Genomic DNA, 21,314 nt, shown 5'->3' on the forward strand with positions numbered 1-21,314 from the left:
AAATTAAGCACAAAGATTTTTCGCAGAGATGGGCTTTTGATGTTTTACTCATTTCCCGAACTGTAAAATATGTATTTAGACCCCTGTAGGACAATGTTGTTATTCTAGTCTAGGTCAAAACGCAAAGACATGTCCACTGACAAGAGAAAGTCACCCTTCATGTCCATCAGGACGTAACACAGAATCGCACTGTAAGCAAAAGCTATTTTGTCGACAAACATGGCATGATTTATCGTTTCCTTGCACCCAGTCATGGTAACATAAGACATAGCATCACACTAGACATGTTTTCACTCTTGTTAAATCATTGAGGGTTACAGTTATTTGTTTGTTTTTTGTTTATTTGTTTTTATTTAATAAAAAAAAGTTGTTCTTTCTTGTTTATGTTGCTGATCGTTTTGTGAAACTGTAATTTTCTATTAGTAAAAGAGATCAGAATTAGAGATATTCTGCCAGACTGATTATTAAATAGTTTCTGATCTTGTGTGGTTTTATTAGCAAACCTTCTTGTCATGTTGCGTGACCCAGTTTCGGTGAAACTTCACATCATCGGACTGATGATCTCACACTGACTCTGGAAACTCTGGCATACAGAGTTCATGGTCAACTCAATCACTGCAAGGTTTCCAGGACCTGTGGGTGGAAAGCTCATCACCCTTCCACCACCGTGCTTAACAGTTGGTATGAGGCGTCTGTGCTCATATGCTTTGTTTTATGGCCAAACAGGTCAACTCGGTCCAAAGGACATGTTCCAGATGTCTTGTGGTTCTCTTGGCAATCCTTCCAAACAATGCATAACTCTTTATTCTTTTTCCATTTGTACCTTTGTTAGCATATTAAGTGTTAGCATAACATCGTTTTAGCACAACTTTACCACAACAGAATTGTTCTAACTCCTGAATGCTTTGGACCAGTAAATAGTCAAAACTTATCCTTTTATACATGTGCTCACCCTTAATGATGATCAGTTACTCAAATGGATGTAATTAGCCACGTCAATCCTTATTACTTATCCTTCCAAAATCCTGTGTAAGCTAGAGTTTCCGTTGTGCTCCCTACACTGTTTCAGCATTTTGGCTTGATATTTGTTACATAAATAATGAAATGGTGTAATGTCCAACTCAGGCACTTACCTAATTTTAAGACCTGGTAGGGACCAGATGACTTGTTATTATGACCTGGTAAAGTCATACAATTTAAAAATTGTGTACTTTCTTTTCCACAAGACTCTAAGCATTTCTTTTTCTCTACCCTAAATCCCCCCAGTTCCTCATCTCCTGTTGCAAGGTGCTCATCAGAAAGTTTTTCTTATATTTGTATATATTTATATATTGAAGTCTTCGTTATAAAATAGATAAAATACCTACAGCTGCCACACACTGTAATTTGCATAAGCCTGCTTCCTGCATGGAGCCTCTTTGGAGGTTGTAATTCAGCCCCACTGTTCTAGTGACTTTAAAAATGTCTTTTGAAACTAATATTACTGTGATAATGGCGGGACTAACAGATGACACCTGAAGGCATTTTTTGACAACTGGATATGGAAGAAATTGAGTCCAGGCGAGTTTGTTTCTGCCTTTAGAGTGGTTAAACATGCTAGTCTGCACAATCTCAGTTGCTCATTTTCTTTTTCATTCAGGGAAGGAAATACATGGCAAGAGCAGGATACCCACTGTTTTTATACTCTCTGATACATGGCATACATATTATACAAAACAGTGAGGGAAAATATTACAGAGAAAAGTATGTTTTGGAGACAGGCTTTTATCAAACAGACATTTGTCAAATGTAAAATATGTATTTATGGAGGACAATACAGTGTAGTGTTAGGTCAAAATACATGTGCATCATGACATGACCCAGAATCACACTGTAAGCAAAAGCTATTTTGTCGATAAACATGGCATGCATTATTGTTGTTTCCTTGACACAGTACATAGCATTAGAGAGCTTTCAGATTGTATTAACATACTGAGGGTTCGCAAAGTTTCTTTTAGGAACCCCCAGTACCACCACCACCACCACCGCAACCCCCGCCCCAACTCTCTCTCATCTACAGGTAGTTTCCCTTTATAAAAAGGGGAGGGGTGATCACTCACAGAGGTCCTTTTCAAAAGGGCAAGCAGGTTTTGGCATAGGGCCAGCTAATCAAGGTCATCTCCTCTGCTTAGTACAGCACTTCCTCTCTGCAGTGATCAGGACTAAATAAAATAAGGTGTGTCAGATATGATCTCTCTCTCTGAATACCATGTGCAATGGTAGAATGAGCTACTGAAAAGACAAAGAACTGCTTGTCCAAGCTTAACATACGTGGCCATCGCTCTTTCGCATATGTTTAGGCCAACCAGACACTGTAGTGTAAATAAAGGATGGGCATGGTCATCATGGCATTACCATTCTCTGGATTTGCATTTTAAACAAACATCTTTTGTTCGTTTGTATTTTTTTTTTTTAAGTCAAAGGAGCAACTAAAATGTGATGCATTGCAAGAGGAATTATGTTTATCCACCATCACTCATACCATGCTGGAAAGTCAGACATTTTAACATGGGCTTCATTATTTCATTGCAGTGGTTTCCAGCTTGAATTTCACCCGCTGCACCCTTGGTTTAATTTTATGGTCTGGCTAAGACGTTCAACAAAAAATATGTATTCCAATTGTGACGCAGCACTGGAATAAAAGAAAAGATAGATTGACCTTGACCTCTTCTTCACAAATGATAGCACCTTTTGTGGGTAGGCTGAAAACAAGCGGTTAACAGAAGTCAGCAAATAGGGTCAGTAGATGAGCTCCACAGCTTCTAATGACAGAATCATCCATCACTGTCATTCGAAAGCTCGGGGAGGAAAAAAGCTTGAACCCTTCTCAAGTTAGCCCCAGATGGCAGAAGCTGGGCTTACAGTTCTGACAGAGTTTTGCTCTCGTGTGCATATAGGGCAAAAAAAATACAGGAATATGGAAAATAGTCTGCTGAAATCTCAGTTGCTCAAAAGTGGAAAGCTTACCACATTTCAGCATTACTAAATTTTCATTATGTGCTTTTTGAGCAGTCTTGCGAATACTCGCTTTTTTAACGTGGCATCAGTTAAAACTGGAACAAAAAAGTGTTGTGACATTTGACTTTTTCACTTTCACACTTTAAAACAGCTGAAAAACCCGTTTGCAAAATAGACACACACCCTTTAACGTAACAGAGTGGCTTCTCCAAAGTACCTCTTTTACAGAAGTCAGCAGATTGGCTTGTGAATATCATTTAGACAGGAGGGCGGATTTAAGGCATTATGAAACACTCCACTTCTGGTTGTATTTTTACATTGTTTCGTACGGTCATTAGTCAAACAGACAGGGAGAGGAGAAAGAGAGAATTGACCTCTTGATATCGTGGGAGGGCATTACCGCGTTGAGAGGTGGTTGACAGGTAACAAAGGCTTCAGTTCACTCCAAAAAAGTCTATTGAATGTCGAAAAAGAGACATCACATTCTTATGTAAGTGCATATTACGAGACAAATCCCCATAAGCATAACGGGCAGTGCAATTATAGATAGCAAGTCTGAGAGTGGTTTAGAGAGAAACACAGAGAGAGAAAAGTTGGAAAAAAAACTGAAAAGCTAACAACATTTGCACAGATGCAGACTTTTATTTATCTGTATATTATAATAACAGTAAGATCAGGCACCACGTGACACATCCCATGAGCAGTATCCTCAAACCATTCGTCTTGATTTACAGTCAACAAGGACTGATGACTGAAATGCTCCCATGTGTCTGCAAATATTTTTATTCAATAACATATACTCTTAGTGTGCCATAAAAGAACAAGAAACATAAATAACTATCTCTGCCATGTAGTGCTGGTAATGTCACATCCAAAACATAGTCATTATGTGTACAGTTATATTGCAGAAGTATTCAGTGGTAAAACAAAATATATATATATATGCATATATATATATTAGGGAGTGGGGAGGGAAGAAAGGTGGATAATCCCTAAAAATGTCTGATCTTTTAAAATAGCTACTCTGCTGTCAAATCTGATGAGCTATAATGAGGTCCTGTATTAAACTAGATATGATAAATTACGAGTGCAAATCAAACCGTGTGTTCCCATCACTGTCTTTCTCCATTTTTCTTTTTTACCAAGTGAGGTAACATCTGTCCCACAACGTGCCAGGTGTTCTGCAGCAGATCTAATGAGAATTTTTTTTACCATGGAGGTGTCGGGTCTATACGCTGAAAGCTCTGAATTATCTGGGTATGTCTTAGATCTTTAAATGTCTGGTTTTATTGCCAGTTTATCGCTGCAGACGAAAGTTTAAAAGTTTTCTGCACTTCTGAACAGCCATTCATTTTTTCATTCATTGATCCTCTTTAGTTTTTTTCATCTGAATGGACAACAGTGTAACCCATTCAGACACACTCATCCTTTGTTTGGTTGCTTCATGTGAGAGATTTTTGTGTTTCTATTTTCTCTGTGCTTATCTCACTCATTTGAAGAGGCTAGTTCCAGAAGAAAAGGTCACCCATTTCTTTTGACTCAACAGTTGACTGGGGTTCATGAAAGAATGCTAATACTACACGGTGTGGGCACATGGCACTTGATGATTAATAGCTGGTACAAATTAGAGATTCACCAGAACCACTTTTCTTAAGATTAAATATGGCCGTGCAGCACATGTGAGGCTCTGTCTGTGAGGCTTTTGCATTAGAAATTTGCCAACAAGTAATAATATGAGATGTAGCAAGTCATCCATAAAAGCCATAGTTTTTACTAATGCAGGAGGAATCTTTCACTATAATCATGAAACACTCCGAGAGTGTAAACCTCCACCAAAGCAGTTCACTCTTTGTATTAAGTTTGTTTTAGCATATACACTTTGTTTTCTTTGTTTTTTTCAAATTACTTTAGGAAGTTTGTAGTGCAGTAAAAACAAGTTCAGACTTTTGCTATTTGAAACTTATTTTATATTTGACATACTTTGGAGTATTATTGTTTTTATTATTTTTATTTATGTTCATATAGTACATGTTAAACATGCATTTCACTGTTTATTAATATCTGTTTAACTGTTTAGTAATAAGTATCAAGTGAAAAAAGTTTATTTGCTTTCCAAACAAAAATTATACTTCATCAACATTATATATGTATATAAATGTGTATGTATTTAAAGGGCTTTCAAGGTCAAAGGTCCAAAGTAATGTGAATCCCCATATATGAAACCCTGTATACCTGTATGTTGCCAATACAAACAATGGGAGTAAGAATTCAGTTCAATTTAGTTTTATTTATATTGCGCCAAATAAAAACAATAATACAGAGAAACCTACAACATTCAGATGAACCCTATATGAGCCAATACTTGGCAACAATAGGAAGAAAAACTCCCCTTTAACTGGAAAACCTCCACCAGAACTAGGCTCAGGTAAGGGCAGCCTTCTGCCACCACTGGGTGGTGGTGAGAACCAGTAAGAACTATCATTTTTAATAGCTCTATATAGCATTATTATCACTTGGACCTTCAGATCATTCTATTGACCTTGAAGGAGAGGTCGGAGGTCAAATGTGACTTGATGTTTTAAAATTTTTATATGGCACTTTTTAAACACCAATTGAAAAAAAAAGCCAGAGTTATTTGGCTTTTTGTCCATTTTTGACCAATAAAGTTTTACAAGAAATTTATTCACTACATTAAGACTTAGCAGATTTACAGACAGAAAGGCACGCACAGATGCACGCAAACAAAACCAAAAACGTAAACTCTTTAGTGAACTATAGAAACTATAGATGCATAAGTGTGAATCCTGGAAGAGACGGAAGCTGGCTGGATGGATGGATATTATGAAACAACTTGTTCAAAGGTCTTTTGAGTGATATTTCTTGGCATTAAGAATTTTACATGCACAGTTTCTTACACCATCTTCTGGATAAGATCACAGTGCACTGGAACACTATCACCAAATGGTTAGGTGGTCTTTGAGGGTTTCAGTAGACTCAAGCCCAGAGGTGGTGAACAGTAAGCTCACTGATCTCCACAGGCCTCACCCTGCACTGAATCAGCTTCTGTGAAGTGGTGAGAAAAATCCTGTACCATCACAAGAGCGTCTGTTGTTTTTACTCTCCACGGGTTAGCTCTGGACTCTTCTTTTTTCTCATTTCTCTGATGTTTGCTGCAAGTTTGGTTGTTACTGTAACTGATAGCATTACCCAAGTTCTTCAGCTGCCTTAGGAGAGCAGAGCTTCCATCTGCCTTCGCTTTTGTCGTTGGTGCATATTTTAAACTCTGAACTGCTAATATTTGCTCAGCAAATGTGGGGCATGCCATAAATAGCCACAGGAATAGCTGAATACTAACCATCATTGAAATATGCAAAAGATTTGAAATAGAGTTAAAGGATAGATTAACAGTACAGGCTGCATTCTGTTTCGCATTCTGTTCATGCACTTTTTAGATTTTCAGTATTGGAGGGGGTGAGTACTCAGAGCACTCACCCCAAAAATATTCCCACTCTACTCTGCCACTGCAGTGCAAGGTTGCCCGCTGCAGCTTTCAGGTCATGCAGCACATGTGAGGCTCTGTCTGATGAAACAAAATAGGTCCTACGTTATGGACGAGAAGCACACCCTGATGCCTTCAGTTCTCCGGGACCAGCAGACAGATGTACCAGCAGACTGTCAGACAGAGTGGTGCCAGGATAAAAACTCCACCTTCTTTGGCACAATAACAGGAGAACAGGATTGCTGAAGCCACACTCAATGTGCAGATTGGGATAACATAGAAAACATGGAAATGGAGCCAGAGCACACTGGTGCATCCAAACACACAGTTTGGATGTGAAGGTCATTCAGAAAAAAGCCTATTCTGGCAGTTGTTTAAAGACACATAGGGGCTGCCTTACTTGCCCTATTCTGCCTATTCAGCCAAGTTTTAGAACGAGACAGGCGATGTTTATTTATTTTATCTGTTGCCTAAATAGTTTCTTGTTATTTATGGTTAATGTTCCATTACTTGTAAAATGATCTAAGACAAAGCCATCATATAAGATAACCATCTTACAACTGTGTATATCCGAGCCACATTCCGACTATTTCCCTGCTGAAGCAGAGATGGCTGAGCCTACGGGTTTATTTTGCCTCGTCACGCCAATACACAAATCTGAGAAGCAAGATCTTGTGAAAAGAACAAACACTGTGTATTTTTTCTAGATATATTATATAAACCATTGTGTGTTCTTAAGCAGTGCACATGTAATATCTTCCAGCTTTCAGCTGTTGGCCTTTTTAGAAGAAGGTACTGGAGCTGATTCATTTTCCTAGGAAAAGCTGTAGATACGTGATTATTATTTGTATCTCAGGTGCAAATTTAAAAAGTAAAAGTCCATTAATATACATTAAGGGGGTGTCAAACATACGACCCCCTTATGGAGGGGGGGGGGGGGGGGGGGGGCAAAGACTGTGATCTGGCTCACTGGATTGCTTTAGAAAAATGGTAAAGGGGGCATAAACTGGACTTTTAACTTTATTTTTATATGTTTAACAGCTTTTTTTAATAGCAATAGCTCACCCCCCTTAAAATCAAAGTGGGTTGTATATGAGCTTGACATCCTTCCATTAGAGATGTCACATTGAAGAACAACATTTTTCTTTTTTAAATCGATGAAAAATTCTATTAGCGTTGCCCCAATGACCTTTTATAGTAGGGTGACCAACCATCCTCTTTTCCCCGGACATGTCCACTTTTCACGTTCTGTCCGGGGCGTCCGGGGGGATTTTCGAGATTAATGAAAATGTCTGGATTTTCGTACAGTGGACCCATATGTGTGACTTCATCCCCGAGCAGCTGCTTTGTGAGTGGTTGTTCTGCGCTCACAGATGGGACAGATAGCGTGCAGCAGCGCCTAGTGATGTTTAAAAGATGCCAAAGCACAACTGCAGCTTTTCAGACAAACTGCGAAAAAAAAATTCCCCCGTACCATACCGGTACTGGTAATTTTTCTTATACAGTTGAGGCCTTATTTCTGTACCATTATTTAATTCCAGAGGTTTTGAAGTTATTTTTTTTCCCCTTGTTGACTTGTAAAAGCCTATATCACATTTTTTTCATTAACCGCACAGAGAGGCATCGTTTAAATATGTTAAGATTTTCTTTAAGCAAACAGTATTATTAAAGTTCTTCATGACTGGGCAAAGTGTCCTCCTTTTTGGAAATCAAAATATGGTCACCCAATTTTATAGTGAAAACATTTCACAACAGGATATTATCATGAAACCTCCTCAGTTATGTTTATATGTAATACACATTGAATATACAAAGTATTAAAATAGTTTTAAAAAAAAAAGACCTAAATGTGTTTTGTGCAACAACAAAAAAAATCCTAATATCCCGCAGCTGATCAGTGCATGATCAGCTCTTTGGAGTACAAGATGACCTTCACAGATATTTTACCATCCATGAATTTATTTTCTTTCAAACTTGCTTATCTGCAGAGCTTTTGCACTGAACTCATAATATTGCATAATTTATAATGAGATAAAAACAAAAGAGGCACGAACATAAAATGCTCTTTCTGGCTGCCTGTTAGGAAACAATGACACCGTGTTAGCCTTTAAATCAGCTGAGCTGGCTGACCTTTCGGGCTGTGCAGCAGATACAAGGAAACACTTAGCATAAAGTGTTGTGAATGAGTCTATTTCTATTTTTTTTTATCGCTTTCTCAGTCTGTTTGCAATTTTTGAGATCTGTTGTTGTCAGTTACCTAAGAATCAGTTGGTTTGGGGTCATTTGAAAACAGGAAATGGAGCTTTTTGAAAAAAGATGAACAAATAGCAAAACTGACGCTGTAGAAAAGCTGCTTATCTTTTTTTTTTTTCTACCTCACTCGTCTTATTTCCTGCTCATTCTCGCAGTTCCCATGGTAGTGTAATGTTTGAGCACCTGACTCACGGCAGCTCTCCGGGCTGTGGGGGTGTTACAGGATCACCAAGCCAAGCCAGATGCCCTCTCACTAGGTAGCCAGCTACATACTGTACATCTTCCACCTCTTCCCACTTTAACGGTCCACTGGCCTCCTCACACAGACACATTGTGCATCGATGCTGTGCCTTACTGTTTGTGAAATAGGAAAAAAAGGAAAATATCACATACTGCTGAGCTCCATTTTTTTTCTTGGTAGTGATACCTGCTGTTCAACAGACAGTAAAACACTGGTGTCAGTATTGACAGAGTAGAAAAGCAGTAGTCATGTAAAGTCATGTAAAGAACAGAAAAGCAGCCAAATACCCAGGATGCAGATGAGCGATGGTAAATCTTCCTTACTGAAATTACACACAAGCTTCATTTCATCTTTTTTCATGGTCAGCTGTGCAGAGAGCTTTAAATGGTTAACGTCATTTTCAAGTGACTTTTTGACAAATACTTCATTTTCCTTTCCCCTTAACAGTCCATATAATAAATAGAATATAGACGACATATCGCAGGTTATACCATCCCACACTAAATATGCAATACACAAGTAAGAATTAGAGTTCTGCAGTGTTTTTTTTTTCTTCTTTTTTGTGTGTGCGTTCATTTTGCAACAATGCTGAGAAAAATGTAGGCCATAGGAGTCTTCAGTAGGCTACTATGTACCTCACATTAAGTCTAGTGTGTTTTTTATAGTTTGGTACAAATTTCCAACCCTTAAAACTCACAAGCATAAAACACTAAAATCTGCTTTTCTCTCTCTCTTGTTTTTTTTTTTTTTAATCACATTGCTTACTTCTAAAATGTAAAAAAAACAAACAATTTGTGTTATACTGCTAGTGTGCAGCATGTGCAAAATTTTTTGTTTAAGGACATCTAATTAGAAAACAACTGCGCTAAAGTAAGATGTTGCTTGTGCAGGCTGAAAGCACAGTGACTTGAGCAGATGGTGTAATGAGATATATGGTAATAACCACACTGTCAGCGCGTTGGCCTGTATGAGACCGTGCTTAGACAGTGGCATAGCAATCATCCCCCACCGCGTCTTTATTCCGAAACAGATGCATTGTGAACTACAAGTTAATGCATTTGTGATCAAGATGTCCTGGGAGTCTGCATGAAAGTTCAAAGCTGTGCATTGTACATGCATTTTGTTAGTTTAGTACAACTTTTGGGTTCATTAGGTCAACATTACATGCACAGGTGAGCTTGCAGGGCTCAGTTGGTGCGGCGCAGTGTCATTAGTAACAGGGTTAGGAGTTTACGTCATGCAAAAAAGTTTACTAACTCACTGTATGTGTAATACACTGTGGCACCGGATGTTTAAAAGTGTTCATCGTATACAGTCTCATGAAAAGTCTGACCTGATTTGCAGCTGTCATATAAACAGCCCGCACACAAGGAGTCACACAAACCTTGTTCAGTTATGTAACCCCCTGTTGTGTAAGCATGCATACCCCATCGAGTGTGATGGGGCTCATTCTTTAATGAACTCTGAAATTCTGTGAAAAGCATTAATTCAAACAGATATCTGTTTATTCTCAAAATAAACAGATCCATGTGAAGCAGTTACATGTGAAAAAGTTCTTCTGCATTTGAGATTAAACATATGGTGTGTAATTATGTAAACAATCATGAATGTGAGTTGGTTTGAGCAAATCTAAGGGTGAAGGATGAAGGATGATGTGCTCTATTCACTCTGTAACTTCTGATGATAACCTATGAGGAAAAACACTTGTCAGTGATGGGAAAGAAGGGCTTCCTTTAAACACTCAAAGTCCTGAGCTCAGGAAAGGGTAGCCATCTGTCACAAGTAGTTGGACAGAGGGAGGAAAGAGGAGATTTAAAAAAAAAAAAGTGGAGCAAAGGGAGATAACAAACAGCAAGTAGCACCATTCACAAGGAAAACTACAGAAGAGAGAGGAGAATGGTTGTTGACATACTGGAATGTAAAAGCATCGTGATCATGGAACCATGGAAGCTAAGGGATGATTCAGGGTCAGCTGATAAATTGCTGATAAAAGTTTTATAAGAAGAGGAAAGTTTTAACTTTAATTTTGAAAGTAAAGAAGATGTCTGTCTCCAAAACCCAAACTGTGAGCATGCTCCACAGGACAGGAGTCTGTCTCCCATTCTTCTTTTGGTAACTAAGAACCGCAAGCACGCTGTCTGACAGAGAAGTGCTCTATGAGTTTTTTTAAGATATAATGGGGCCTGATCATTCAAGGTTTTATATGTGAGAATAGAGAATTTTAAACTGAATTCTAAATTTACTGAAGTCGAAGAGAAGCTAATGTTAGACAAATATAACCTCCCTTTCTTGTTCCTGTTTGTACTCATGCATTAGCATTTTGGATCAAGCTTTTCAGTGAGCTTTTAGGAAAACCCAATTGTAAGGAATGAGAGCAGTCTAGCATAAAATACATAAATGCACAGACTAGTTTTTCTGCATCATCCTGAGACAGGATGTTCTTAATTATGGCAACAGTGCACATATGAAATGAGCCGGTGGTAGATGTTTGTTTACCTTGCAAGTTAAAGCCATCCACAAAACAATGGATGAGTCAAATCTGATTATACTGTAAATGTGTTTTTGCTTTTAGATTCATTTGCAAATGTGTCAGTTAGCAACTGTCAATTTGAGTGTAAGGGGTGTATGACGTTTGTTTCTACTCTATTGAAAAAAAGGACTGTCCTCCTTACGGGTGATATGCAGGCAAAACATGTGGACGTGAGCCACACAGCAAATATACCGAGTTTGTAGTATCCATTCATGGTCATGTGGTGGGTTCTGCTATTATGCAGGCGCAGTAAATCATATTTGCAGCTTAAAGGTATCCCGCTTCCAGTGTGACCTTCAGGAGAATGTCTGCATTGCTGCTCAGAAGGCACAACACTACACTCAGGTGTGATATCGCTCTAGCTCCACAGACCACATTCACATCTGGAGAAACTACAGTGTGAGTGTGCTTTTACTATTAGTCAAAGTTGTAGCAGTGGCTGTATCACAGCATTTGCTGGGGTAATTGAAAACGCAGCATATGTCTGCCATTAAACTGACATAAGCAGATGAGGCAGTCACTGTCACTGCTGAGGATGTACCACTCTGTGAATGAGCACAGCTCAAGCGCCAAGGGCCAGGCTCCATTCACGTTAACATTAATAGAAGGTTTGGTGTCTACAGAGAGCAGAGAGCAGACCATCATCGCTGGCATGTCACCTGCAGCAATTGTATCTTAGTCCTTCCAAGTTTTTAGGTTTTTGGTTTCCCAGACGTTCATACCGCACACGTTCACTAGCACATGCACTAGTGCTAGGTTTAGTGTTTCCATTACTCCAGGCACTTTGGGGCACGTGGGGTGGGGGGGCTGCTGCATGATTGCACCATGTGCAGTGCAGTAGACTGGATATACTGTATATTATGCATGCAATGGAGACATACTGCCATCTAGTGGTAACAACAGCAATATTCAAATAAAATAAAACATTAAGAAAGGGCAAAGCAACTGTAAAATCAATTATGATCAGTTTTGATCACCTTTAATTTACGAATGTATTTTATTCTGTACATTACAAAATATCCAGTGGTACCATTTGTATCTGAAAAAAAACCATGAAATAAATAATGAAACAATCACCGTAGTCAAAGTATAACAAATGAGCAAAATTGTCATTAGATTTTTTTAAAAAAACATTAACTTGAACACAGTTCCATACTTTAAAGATAAAGAATCAGAGTTCAAAAGAATTAACAAATTTCATTCTAAACTCGATAAACCACTCGCATCAGGCTTACATCTTAACGATATACGTGAAAAGTCCAGACAAGTGAAAACTGCGCATGTCAGATGTTTTCATTCCATCAACTCAGTTCATCACAAGAACCGAAAAACAACAAGCACCAAGACTGGACATCTACTGATGAAACCAGTTTACTGCAGCTATCTTGTCACAAACAGCTGGGTCGCTACACTTAGCATTGATGCCCAACATTTTTTCTATTTCAGAATTTTATTAATTAATTTCTTTATCTACAGAGTTGAAGATTCTTTAGAAAAAAATGCTGAACCACATCGCCAAAGAAAAACATTTGAAAAGCGGTTAAATCGCTCTATTATTTCACTTTAGGAAAAAAACACACATAAGGTGCCAGGATTGTCACGTTCAGAAAAAATCAAATATCCAACCACAGAAGGCACATTAAGAGCTGAGACAGATGACCCCACGAAAAATGGAGATGGATCTGTATCATAAATGTGGATGCAGGTAGAGAATGGCTCCCGAATCCTCCAGTCTTTTTAAGGCTTCAGCTTCATGATTAAGGTCGTGGTAAGAATTCTGTAACAGAGTGGAGGAGCATTAGTATTCAAGGAATATGAAGCTTTGCCAGTGAGCGTGTTAAAACAAAAAGTACATCACTACAGGTGGCCGCGCACCTTCATAGACTTCATGGTGGCATATCCATAGTAATGGATCGGCTGCTGCTGTTGGCTCTTTGAGCGAGGGTATCCGAATCCAGCAACGTGGACCACGTCACAGTAGTTGAGAGCAACAAAAATGGCAAGTATACCCGTGGTGGGATGCACTGGGATCTGCAACAAGCAAGAGATCATGACAGCCCACTGCACTTCTTCTTGTTTTCATGATTTATTATTTCTAAAATTAGCAAATATTAGTAGATACCCCCAAATAAAGAACTGAAAGATTTTTACCTTGCACACCTGAGTAAAAACAGATAAAAAAAAAAAAAAACAATAAACAAAAAAAGGTTTGTATAAATCAAATTAACTTTATAGAAGGAGAGTTACTTAAAAATGTACATGCTGAGCTTTGCTGGTTGTGCAAAAGAGCTTATGATGTAAAAACAATCTCCAGATGGCTTTGGAACTGAAACCCTAAAAGAAGCCCCTCATTTCACCACTAGATGGCGATAGAGGAAAACTGCAGCTTTATATGCGGTTCATTTGCACAAGCATTTCTATCTGCAGTATTCGCTCTCATAACCTCACCCACATGGCTTATGCAAACACAGTTTTGTTTCTATGCTTTTTATTTCAACCACCTACTGTTCCAACAGAATTTAAACGTTGTGAACAACAATTAACTTAAACTCTTAAAAACAGAAAAACTTGAGTATTTTGACATTTTATTTTGAAATTCATTTGCAGCTCTGAGACTGCTGTTCTCAAGCAAAGTACAGCTGCTTTTTCAAACACAGTGATTCAAAGCATTTAAGCCCTCTGCCTTTCCTTTCCTTCCCCTCGATTACAGTAAATTAGTCTTTTTCACAGTAATCGAGAGGAAGGAAAGGAAAGGTGTGTGAAAAATTGATGGTTACTACACATATAAAGCCTCTGCCATGACTTAATGGTATGGTTAGCAATTATGTTGTTAAAAAAAAGTGGACATATGCAGAGTAAGCATGGGTGCACCATGTAAGCAGAGTAAAAATGGGTGTGCCATGGTAAAGGATGAGTTTATTGTCTAAAGTCATTGTGACAGATACATACGTAGTCCTGCAAGTGAAAATGCTGGCCTTATCACTAATGTACAGGTGCACATACACTAACCTGCAAAGGTTTTAGTGTGGCTGCAAGTTAGTTACAGAGACATAAAAAACTCAAGATTTGGCTGAAAGCTGGTCTGGTGTGATGAAATCCAGGTGGACTACGTCTGTAAAGAGGACACAGACTAATTCCTACAATTCGATTCCACACTACAATTTTTCCTGTATATCCCGAGGGAAAAACAGCCCACAAACAGCGGTGATATACATTTCTCTTCACATTTTGTGCATGTCACATTCCTTAATTGGCTTCTGCCTAAAAACAATGACAAAAGAACATGCAGGAAGCAAAACCTTCCGGCTGATATTTTATTTTTGCTTCTTTAAGGAAAAACTAGAACTCAAGGTAATGTGAGATTTAATGAGAGGAGACATGTTTGTTGTGTTATTCCTGGCTGGCTCTTTCTGTCCACAGAAATTCCCCTGTGCTGTTTGCCACTCCCTATATGACTGATTATGATTACGCGTGCTCACATAGGCAAGAAGAAGAATTATTTCCATATGACCTGAAGACAAAAGAAACTCTCATTCACTTTTCAAATTAAAACCCACTTTAACAAAAACCTTTTATTCTTCATCTTTCCAAATCATCATCTGTGTTTTGTGTTTTTTTCCTGTGCAATGCTCCATCGGTAAATGCACCGGTGTTTATATTAGCCTACTTCCAGTATGTTCTCTTCTTGTCATGGTTTGCTGTGTGGCAGGCAGGAGAAGGACCCAAGATGCAGACTCACAGACACGGGGATAAACTCAAAAAACACAGCTTTATTGCTGGCCACGAGAAGTAATACAAAATAACCTAAAACTGGGAAAACTAAAGCATGAGCTGTACAAGGAACCGAACCACGGGGAGAATTACACACAACATGAGGGAGAACGCGACGCCGAACAGAGGGAGACTCAGACAGAAATACACAGAGGGTAAACGAGGAAAGTGGGCACACACGGGGAACACAGGTGACACTGATAATCATAACGAGACAGGGCGGGGTGAACTGAACATGACATGTACAGGCACAGAGGTTCAGACAGGAGGAGAGAGAGCACGGGGAAAACACAGACATAACGGGCTGGGGAAACATGAAACAACCACAAAGGGAGACGAGGGCTCATAAATACATAGAGGGCACACAGGGGGGAGAGAGAGCACGGGGAGAACTTAGACATAATGGGCAGGGGAAACATGGAATAAAACATAAGGAGAGACGAGGGCTCACAGATACACAGAGGGGCACACAGGGGGTAAAAGCCATGAAGGGAAAACACTTAGGGAACAACACAACAGGGCAACTCAGAAAACATGGCCTAAATAAGGAACGAAATACAAAAATACAAGGAACTAAGAATACTGGGCCCACATGGCCCAGGACCATGACACTTCTAGTTACGGGGCTTACTGAATGTCAAAACCAATAGATCTCAAACTTTTTTTCTGGCGTGCCTCCCTTCAGGAGTCAGAAAAAGTTAACACCCCACTGTTCCTCATCAAATGTTAACAATGAAAAAGTATTTAAACTTATTTAGTGAAATGTCAACACAGCATCTGCAACCTCTTGTTTTGGAAAAAACTCTGTGTAAAAGATCCTGATATCAAAATAAAGTTAACATATAAGTGAGCCTTAATCACATCACAGGTGTAAGTATCACAACAGACGTCATTGTGTCAAAGTAACTGAGGATGGAACACAGATTTTTTTCTTGGCCTAATTTTTTGTGTGTCTTTTACAGCATGAACCTGTGCTGCAGTAGATCAAAAACTGAAGAAAACCATGAGTCAACAGATGGACATTACCCGTGGAAAGATCAATGCTGCTGAAGTGAAACAGAGCAAAGTTACAGAGGTTTGATTAGAGACATGGCTAAGCCTTTTGCAAATTAAAAAAAATTTGGCACCATCTGTGAGAGCTGATATTTCTTCAGCATTGAAAAGCAGAAATTTGGCTTTCTTGCTGGAGGTCAATTTCGCAAAACAAATCAATAAACATACTCTAAAAAATTATGGACTGGTGCGTAATGCGTCCGCGCGTAAAGAATCAAATAAGGCAGAAAGTAGGAATTTATGACAGGAAACTGCTGTTGAAACACACTGCGAAATGGAGCTGTGCAGGAAATGTGATTGCATCAAAGTGGATTTTTTTGGTAACAATACAGCACAGGTAAGACAGAACTGATGCTAATGTTTGTCACACTTGAAGCGAAATTTTGGTCTCCTTTTGCTGCTGGCTTAGTGAATTTTTGGTTGGGTCGTGATGAAACTTGCACTTTTGGACTCGGTGAGATCTGTGCTTTCAACAGAGACATTGTCCGTGTACATGCTGTCAGATTTGTTGTTTTAGCTGTGTTTGGTGGTCATGGAAATGGTTTTGTGAGCTTTAGCTAAGATTCTGATATTTCAGTGATGCCACACATCTATATTTGAATAACAGATCTGGCAGCACAGCCTGTGAAACTAGCTGTTGCTTTCAGTTTCAGATGAAAACGCCGTTTTCAAATTTATCTGGGCTGGTGTGGACGTTGTCTCAGTGGAGGTTTTTGAAACCCACGTTGAAGTGTGAAACCTCAGGGGAAGTGCTATTTTAAAAGTTTATTCAGAGGTACAGTAGGGCTCAAGTGTGTTTTTTTTTATAGTTTAGCAACAGGTCAGGCTGGCATCTGGTACTCAGTGAATGATCAGCACAGCTCCTCAATGTGTGCTGATAACTCTACTTCTGCCTTTTTCAGGAGATGTTTAAAAGAAAGCCTACACACAACACACCGGCATGTAGATGACAGTAAGTGTTCATTTGCGTGAGTCGTTGAGCTTTTGTACCCTCAGGGTTAATTTTTTGCAAAATGTGTGTCTAAACAAATGTGCAGTTGGTTATAGCAACAGAGATAACAATTTGTTTGAGTAGCCTTGTCAAGAATCTGAAACAGAGTTTTTGCCGCTGCACAGAGCATAATCGGTAACCTGAGGGAAACTGATGATGCCAAAGCACAGGAGTTCCAAAATGAGACAAAATGTATCCAACAACAACACAGAGTGAGGGCGTGCCAGATGCACATTTCCATCGTGTTCAGTAATGTGTAAAAAATGTCATGCTTACAGCCCCGAATAAACATAATTCAGGTGTTACTTGAAAACTTTACTGCCTGCAGGCCCCAGTTCTCCCACCACTTCATCCCACCTCTCCTACTGCTGCCCCCCAGCCATTCCCGTACAAGCTGCACAGATGGTACAGAGCTCCTGTCGAGTGAGCCTGCTGATTGCCTGCAGGATCTCTGCCTTCCCGCTCCTCACTCTCGTCTTGCAGTGAACCAACTGTGTTTATACCGCAATCTGAAATGGTTACACCCATTGTCAAGTCTTTGACAAAAAGGTCTCAGTGGGAACAAGCAGAACCAAAACAAAACTTGGCTGAAGATCCACATCGACGACGATCCCCACCAAACACACAGAAAGCCACACTTGGAAGATGAGATGCTATGGGCCAATAAAAAATGCTGTAATACACCAGTTTCAGTCCAAGAGGGATCTCGTGGTGTTTCAAAATCTGATCAGCAGGGGAAAAAAAAAGAAATGTCATGCACTCTGGATCTTCATTGCGCAACTGCTGTTTTTCCTCGAGTTTATGGGTTTAGAGCAATGCTTTCACTTTTACTTTTCGTGTTTTGATTCAGCCATCTTGCGTTTCATTTGCCTTCTACTTTAAAATGTCAAAGGATATGCTCAGTGAAAACCAACTAAACATTAAAATCGAGTTAAAAGTTAGTGAAGGCCACAGTACAAAAGCAATAATCCGCATCACAGATAAGCACACTGGGAACTGCCTTTTACCTTTAAAGACATACAATAAGAAAACAATATTTTGGCTTTTCTTATCCCCAAAAAATGAAATAAGCCAATTATTTCCCAGGGAACCACCGATTTATCGTTAAAGACATGAGACAGTTATCTTACAGTGAGATACCAGGACGCCAAGCAGAAGCTAATTGTCACCAAATTCACAGTAATCACCAACTAGATTTCAGCAGAAACGCCTCTTACAATAAACTGTTTACCACAAAGGTCATGACGGATCATTCTCAGGAGCAGTGCCTAATCAGCAGAGGCTCCGTCCACCCTTGTTAACATTCATGTGGGAAGCAGTGAAAGGCCAGAAAAGAAGAACAGAAACATAGGAAAAAGAGCACAGAAGAGGAAGAAAAGTCTGCTGCAGAGGATGCCAGAAATTCTTGGTATTGCAACATCCCCACCACAATTACAGAGCAAAAACTTATGATTAAGTAAGAAATGGGACTGATTTGAATAAGGAATAAAGACAGTTTGGTTTCGATCTGCACTGAAACTTCTACTACCACAAATTGAGATCACGCATAGTCACGACTGCAAAAAAACCAAACAAAAAACACTTAAGTGAAAGTGATCACTCACCTGTTTGCTCTTGGGGTGAAAATTGATCTTTAGCAGCTTGACTGCAGTCTGATGCAAGAAGTGTGGGTCCAGCACTCTAACTTTACTGGCATCACCCAACCAAATTTGAGGAGGGGGCTTCCAAAAGCCTTTCCTGACCTGGCAAAGACAAAAAAACAGACAGGGTGTTTACAGACTGAGAGTGAAAACGGCCACGAATTGCCCTTTATTTGGCAGAATGGATGCATGCAAGGAGAGACGCATGTAAATCTCCATGTTTGGAGGACACTAAATCGATGTGCAAATTAGCGGGTAATGACCCTGCAACTATTAGCAGCAGGAGGCCGGAGGTGCCGTGGGATACGGAGTGAACGATGCCTGCAATGGAAACAACATTTAACTCTGGAGAGTGCTGGCACTGCTCAAGTGGAACCTCTTAAGTAGTTGTTCCTGATATGCAAGACAGACAAGCTTGAAAAGTAAAGAGAATGTGTTCAGTTGAGGCAGAGAGAGGAAAGAACGAAAGAAAGGGAGATGACTGTGTGTGCGTAAGAGAGTCTGTGTTTGCATGTGGGAGAGTGCATTCTCACACACATCCAGTACCCTCTTCTCATTGTAGAGGATCTCTTTGAGCCACCGTAGATCTTGCTGTTTGAAAGGCACCAGGACCATAAGGGTGTCAGGCTCATTGTCCAGTCCAGGGTTGTAGAAGGCTGACTCAGGGTAGAAGAACCTCATGGTGGTCTTGTTCCCCACGTCTTCCTCATAGCCTCTTACCGGGGCATCATTCAACCTGAGGCAGGAATAAAATATGTAAAAAAATTTAAAAAAGGATTTTCAGAGCTGTTTTAGTCAGGATTTCAATTTTTGCAATTAGAAAAAAGTTGATGTAAATGAGCATTGAATAACCATTATTCAGTGGATCGTGAAATACTGCACTCCCCACCTGCAGCTAGCCTCTCAGAGCTTCATCAGATCAGATCAGAAAACTTTATTGTCATTGTCATGAGAACAACGAAATTAAGAATGGTCCCCGATCATTGCATCATCCCTAGCAATATCAAAATATAAATAAAACAATAAAATTCAATAAATAAAATAGATAGAATACTTAAAATACTAATAAGATATAACAGTAAAACATTCACATACATTCCCACACACATGCTTCAGACCGTGCATAGATTAACACAAGAGTGGCGTGATGGACATTTTTTTTGTAGTATTCAGATGTGTTATTGCAGTTGGATAACAGCTGTGTTTGAGTCTATTAGTCCTTGCTCTGATTGCCCTGTACCGTCTGCCTGAGGGCAACAGTTCGAACAGGGAGTGGCCAGGATGTGAGGTGTCTTTTATGATGTTTTGGGCCTTTTTAAAACAGTGGGCGTTGTGTAGAACTTCCAGTGTGGGGAGAGGGCAGCCAGTGATCTTTTGGGCGGTGTTAATGATCCCTTGGAGTGCTTTCCTCTGAGCCCCTGTGCAGCTAGTGTACCAGATGCATATGCAGTAAGTTAGAACACTCTCAATGGTGGCTCTGTAGAAGGACACCAGCAGTTTCTGTGTGATGTTATTCCTCCTGAGAATTCTCAGGAAGTACAGTCTCTGTTGGGCCTTTTTCAGCAGCTCGGAGGTGTTCACACTCCAGGAAAGGTTCTCCTCTATATTGACTCCCAGGAAGCGGAAGCTTGCCACCCTTTCTACACAGTCCCCATTTATGAATAGTGGTTGGATCTCTGCCTTTTTCCTTCTGAAGTCTATTATGAGTTCTTTGGTTTTTGAAGTGTTGAGGAGGAGGTTATTGGCCTTACACCATGACGTCAGCTGCTCCACCTCGTCTCTGTACGTAGACTCGTCTCCCTTGGAAATGAGCCCCACCACTGTGGTGTCATCTGCAAATTTCACAAAGATGTTGCTGTGGTGGCGAGGAGTGCAGTCGTGTGTGTAGAGAGAGTAGAGCAGTGGACTGAGCACACAGCCCTGGGGTGAGCCAGTGCTGAGACTCAGGGCTGAGGATGTGTGATGGCCAACTCTGACTCTCTGTCTACGGCCCGAGAGGAAGCTGTTGATCCACATGCAGGTGCTGTCTGGAAGCCCCAGGTCTTGTAGCTTGGCCACCAGTTTGTGTGGAAGGACTGGTGGCCAAGCTACAAGACCTGGGGCTTCCATACAAGACCTGGGGCTTCAACCGATTCAGTTTTTACATAAATGATTTAAGGTCTGATCGCATGCTTAAAGACACTGGAGGTAACATGACCTCGGCCTTGAGCATAGTTTAGGTAAAGATCCATTAGGTGATCTTTGCATGCAATGTTCACTGAAATCTGATAATACTCTAAGAGGAGTAACAATTCTTGTAAATCACATAAGCTCATGGGTCCTTCAGCCCGAAGTTGACA

At 39.8% G+C, this 21,314-nt stretch overlaps 1 protein-coding gene across 5 annotated transcripts in view; it reads right to left on the bottom strand.

Moving 5' to 3' along the window:
* Positions 1–12,474: 12,474 nt before the first annotated feature.
* Positions 12,475–21,314, bottom strand: part of st3gal4 (ST3 beta-galactoside alpha-2,3-sialyltransferase 4) — a 49,701-nt gene continuing 40,861 nt past the window's right edge. For 4 of the 5 annotated variants that reach the window (XM_086261270.1, XM_086261267.1, XM_086261269.1 and 1 more), the window contains 4 exons: positions 19,513–19,711; positions 18,940–19,077; positions 13,396–13,551; positions 12,475–13,297 (listed from right to left, as the gene is read on the bottom strand). In XM_086261270.1, the coding sequence (XP_086117396.1) occupies positions 13,208–13,297; positions 13,396–13,551; positions 18,940–19,077; positions 19,513–19,711 (583 nt within the window). In that variant the 3' untranslated portion in view covers positions 12,475–13,207. The remainder of the gene's footprint in view (positions 13,298–13,395; positions 13,552–18,939; positions 19,078–19,512; positions 19,712–21,314) is intronic. The other variant, XM_086261271.1, reaches the window with a different exon arrangement.

Source organism: Aulonocara sp. 'chitande type north' Nkhata Bay, linkage group LG14 (assembly GCF_057382095.1).
Source record: "Aulonocara sp. 'chitande type north' Nkhata Bay isolate Kocher_YH1m ecotype deep benthic linkage group LG14, A_spYH_male_GT1.1, whole genome shotgun sequence".
Lineage (NCBI taxonomy): Eukaryota > Metazoa > Chordata > Actinopteri > Cichliformes > Cichlidae > Aulonocara > Aulonocara sp. 'chitande type north' Nkhata Bay.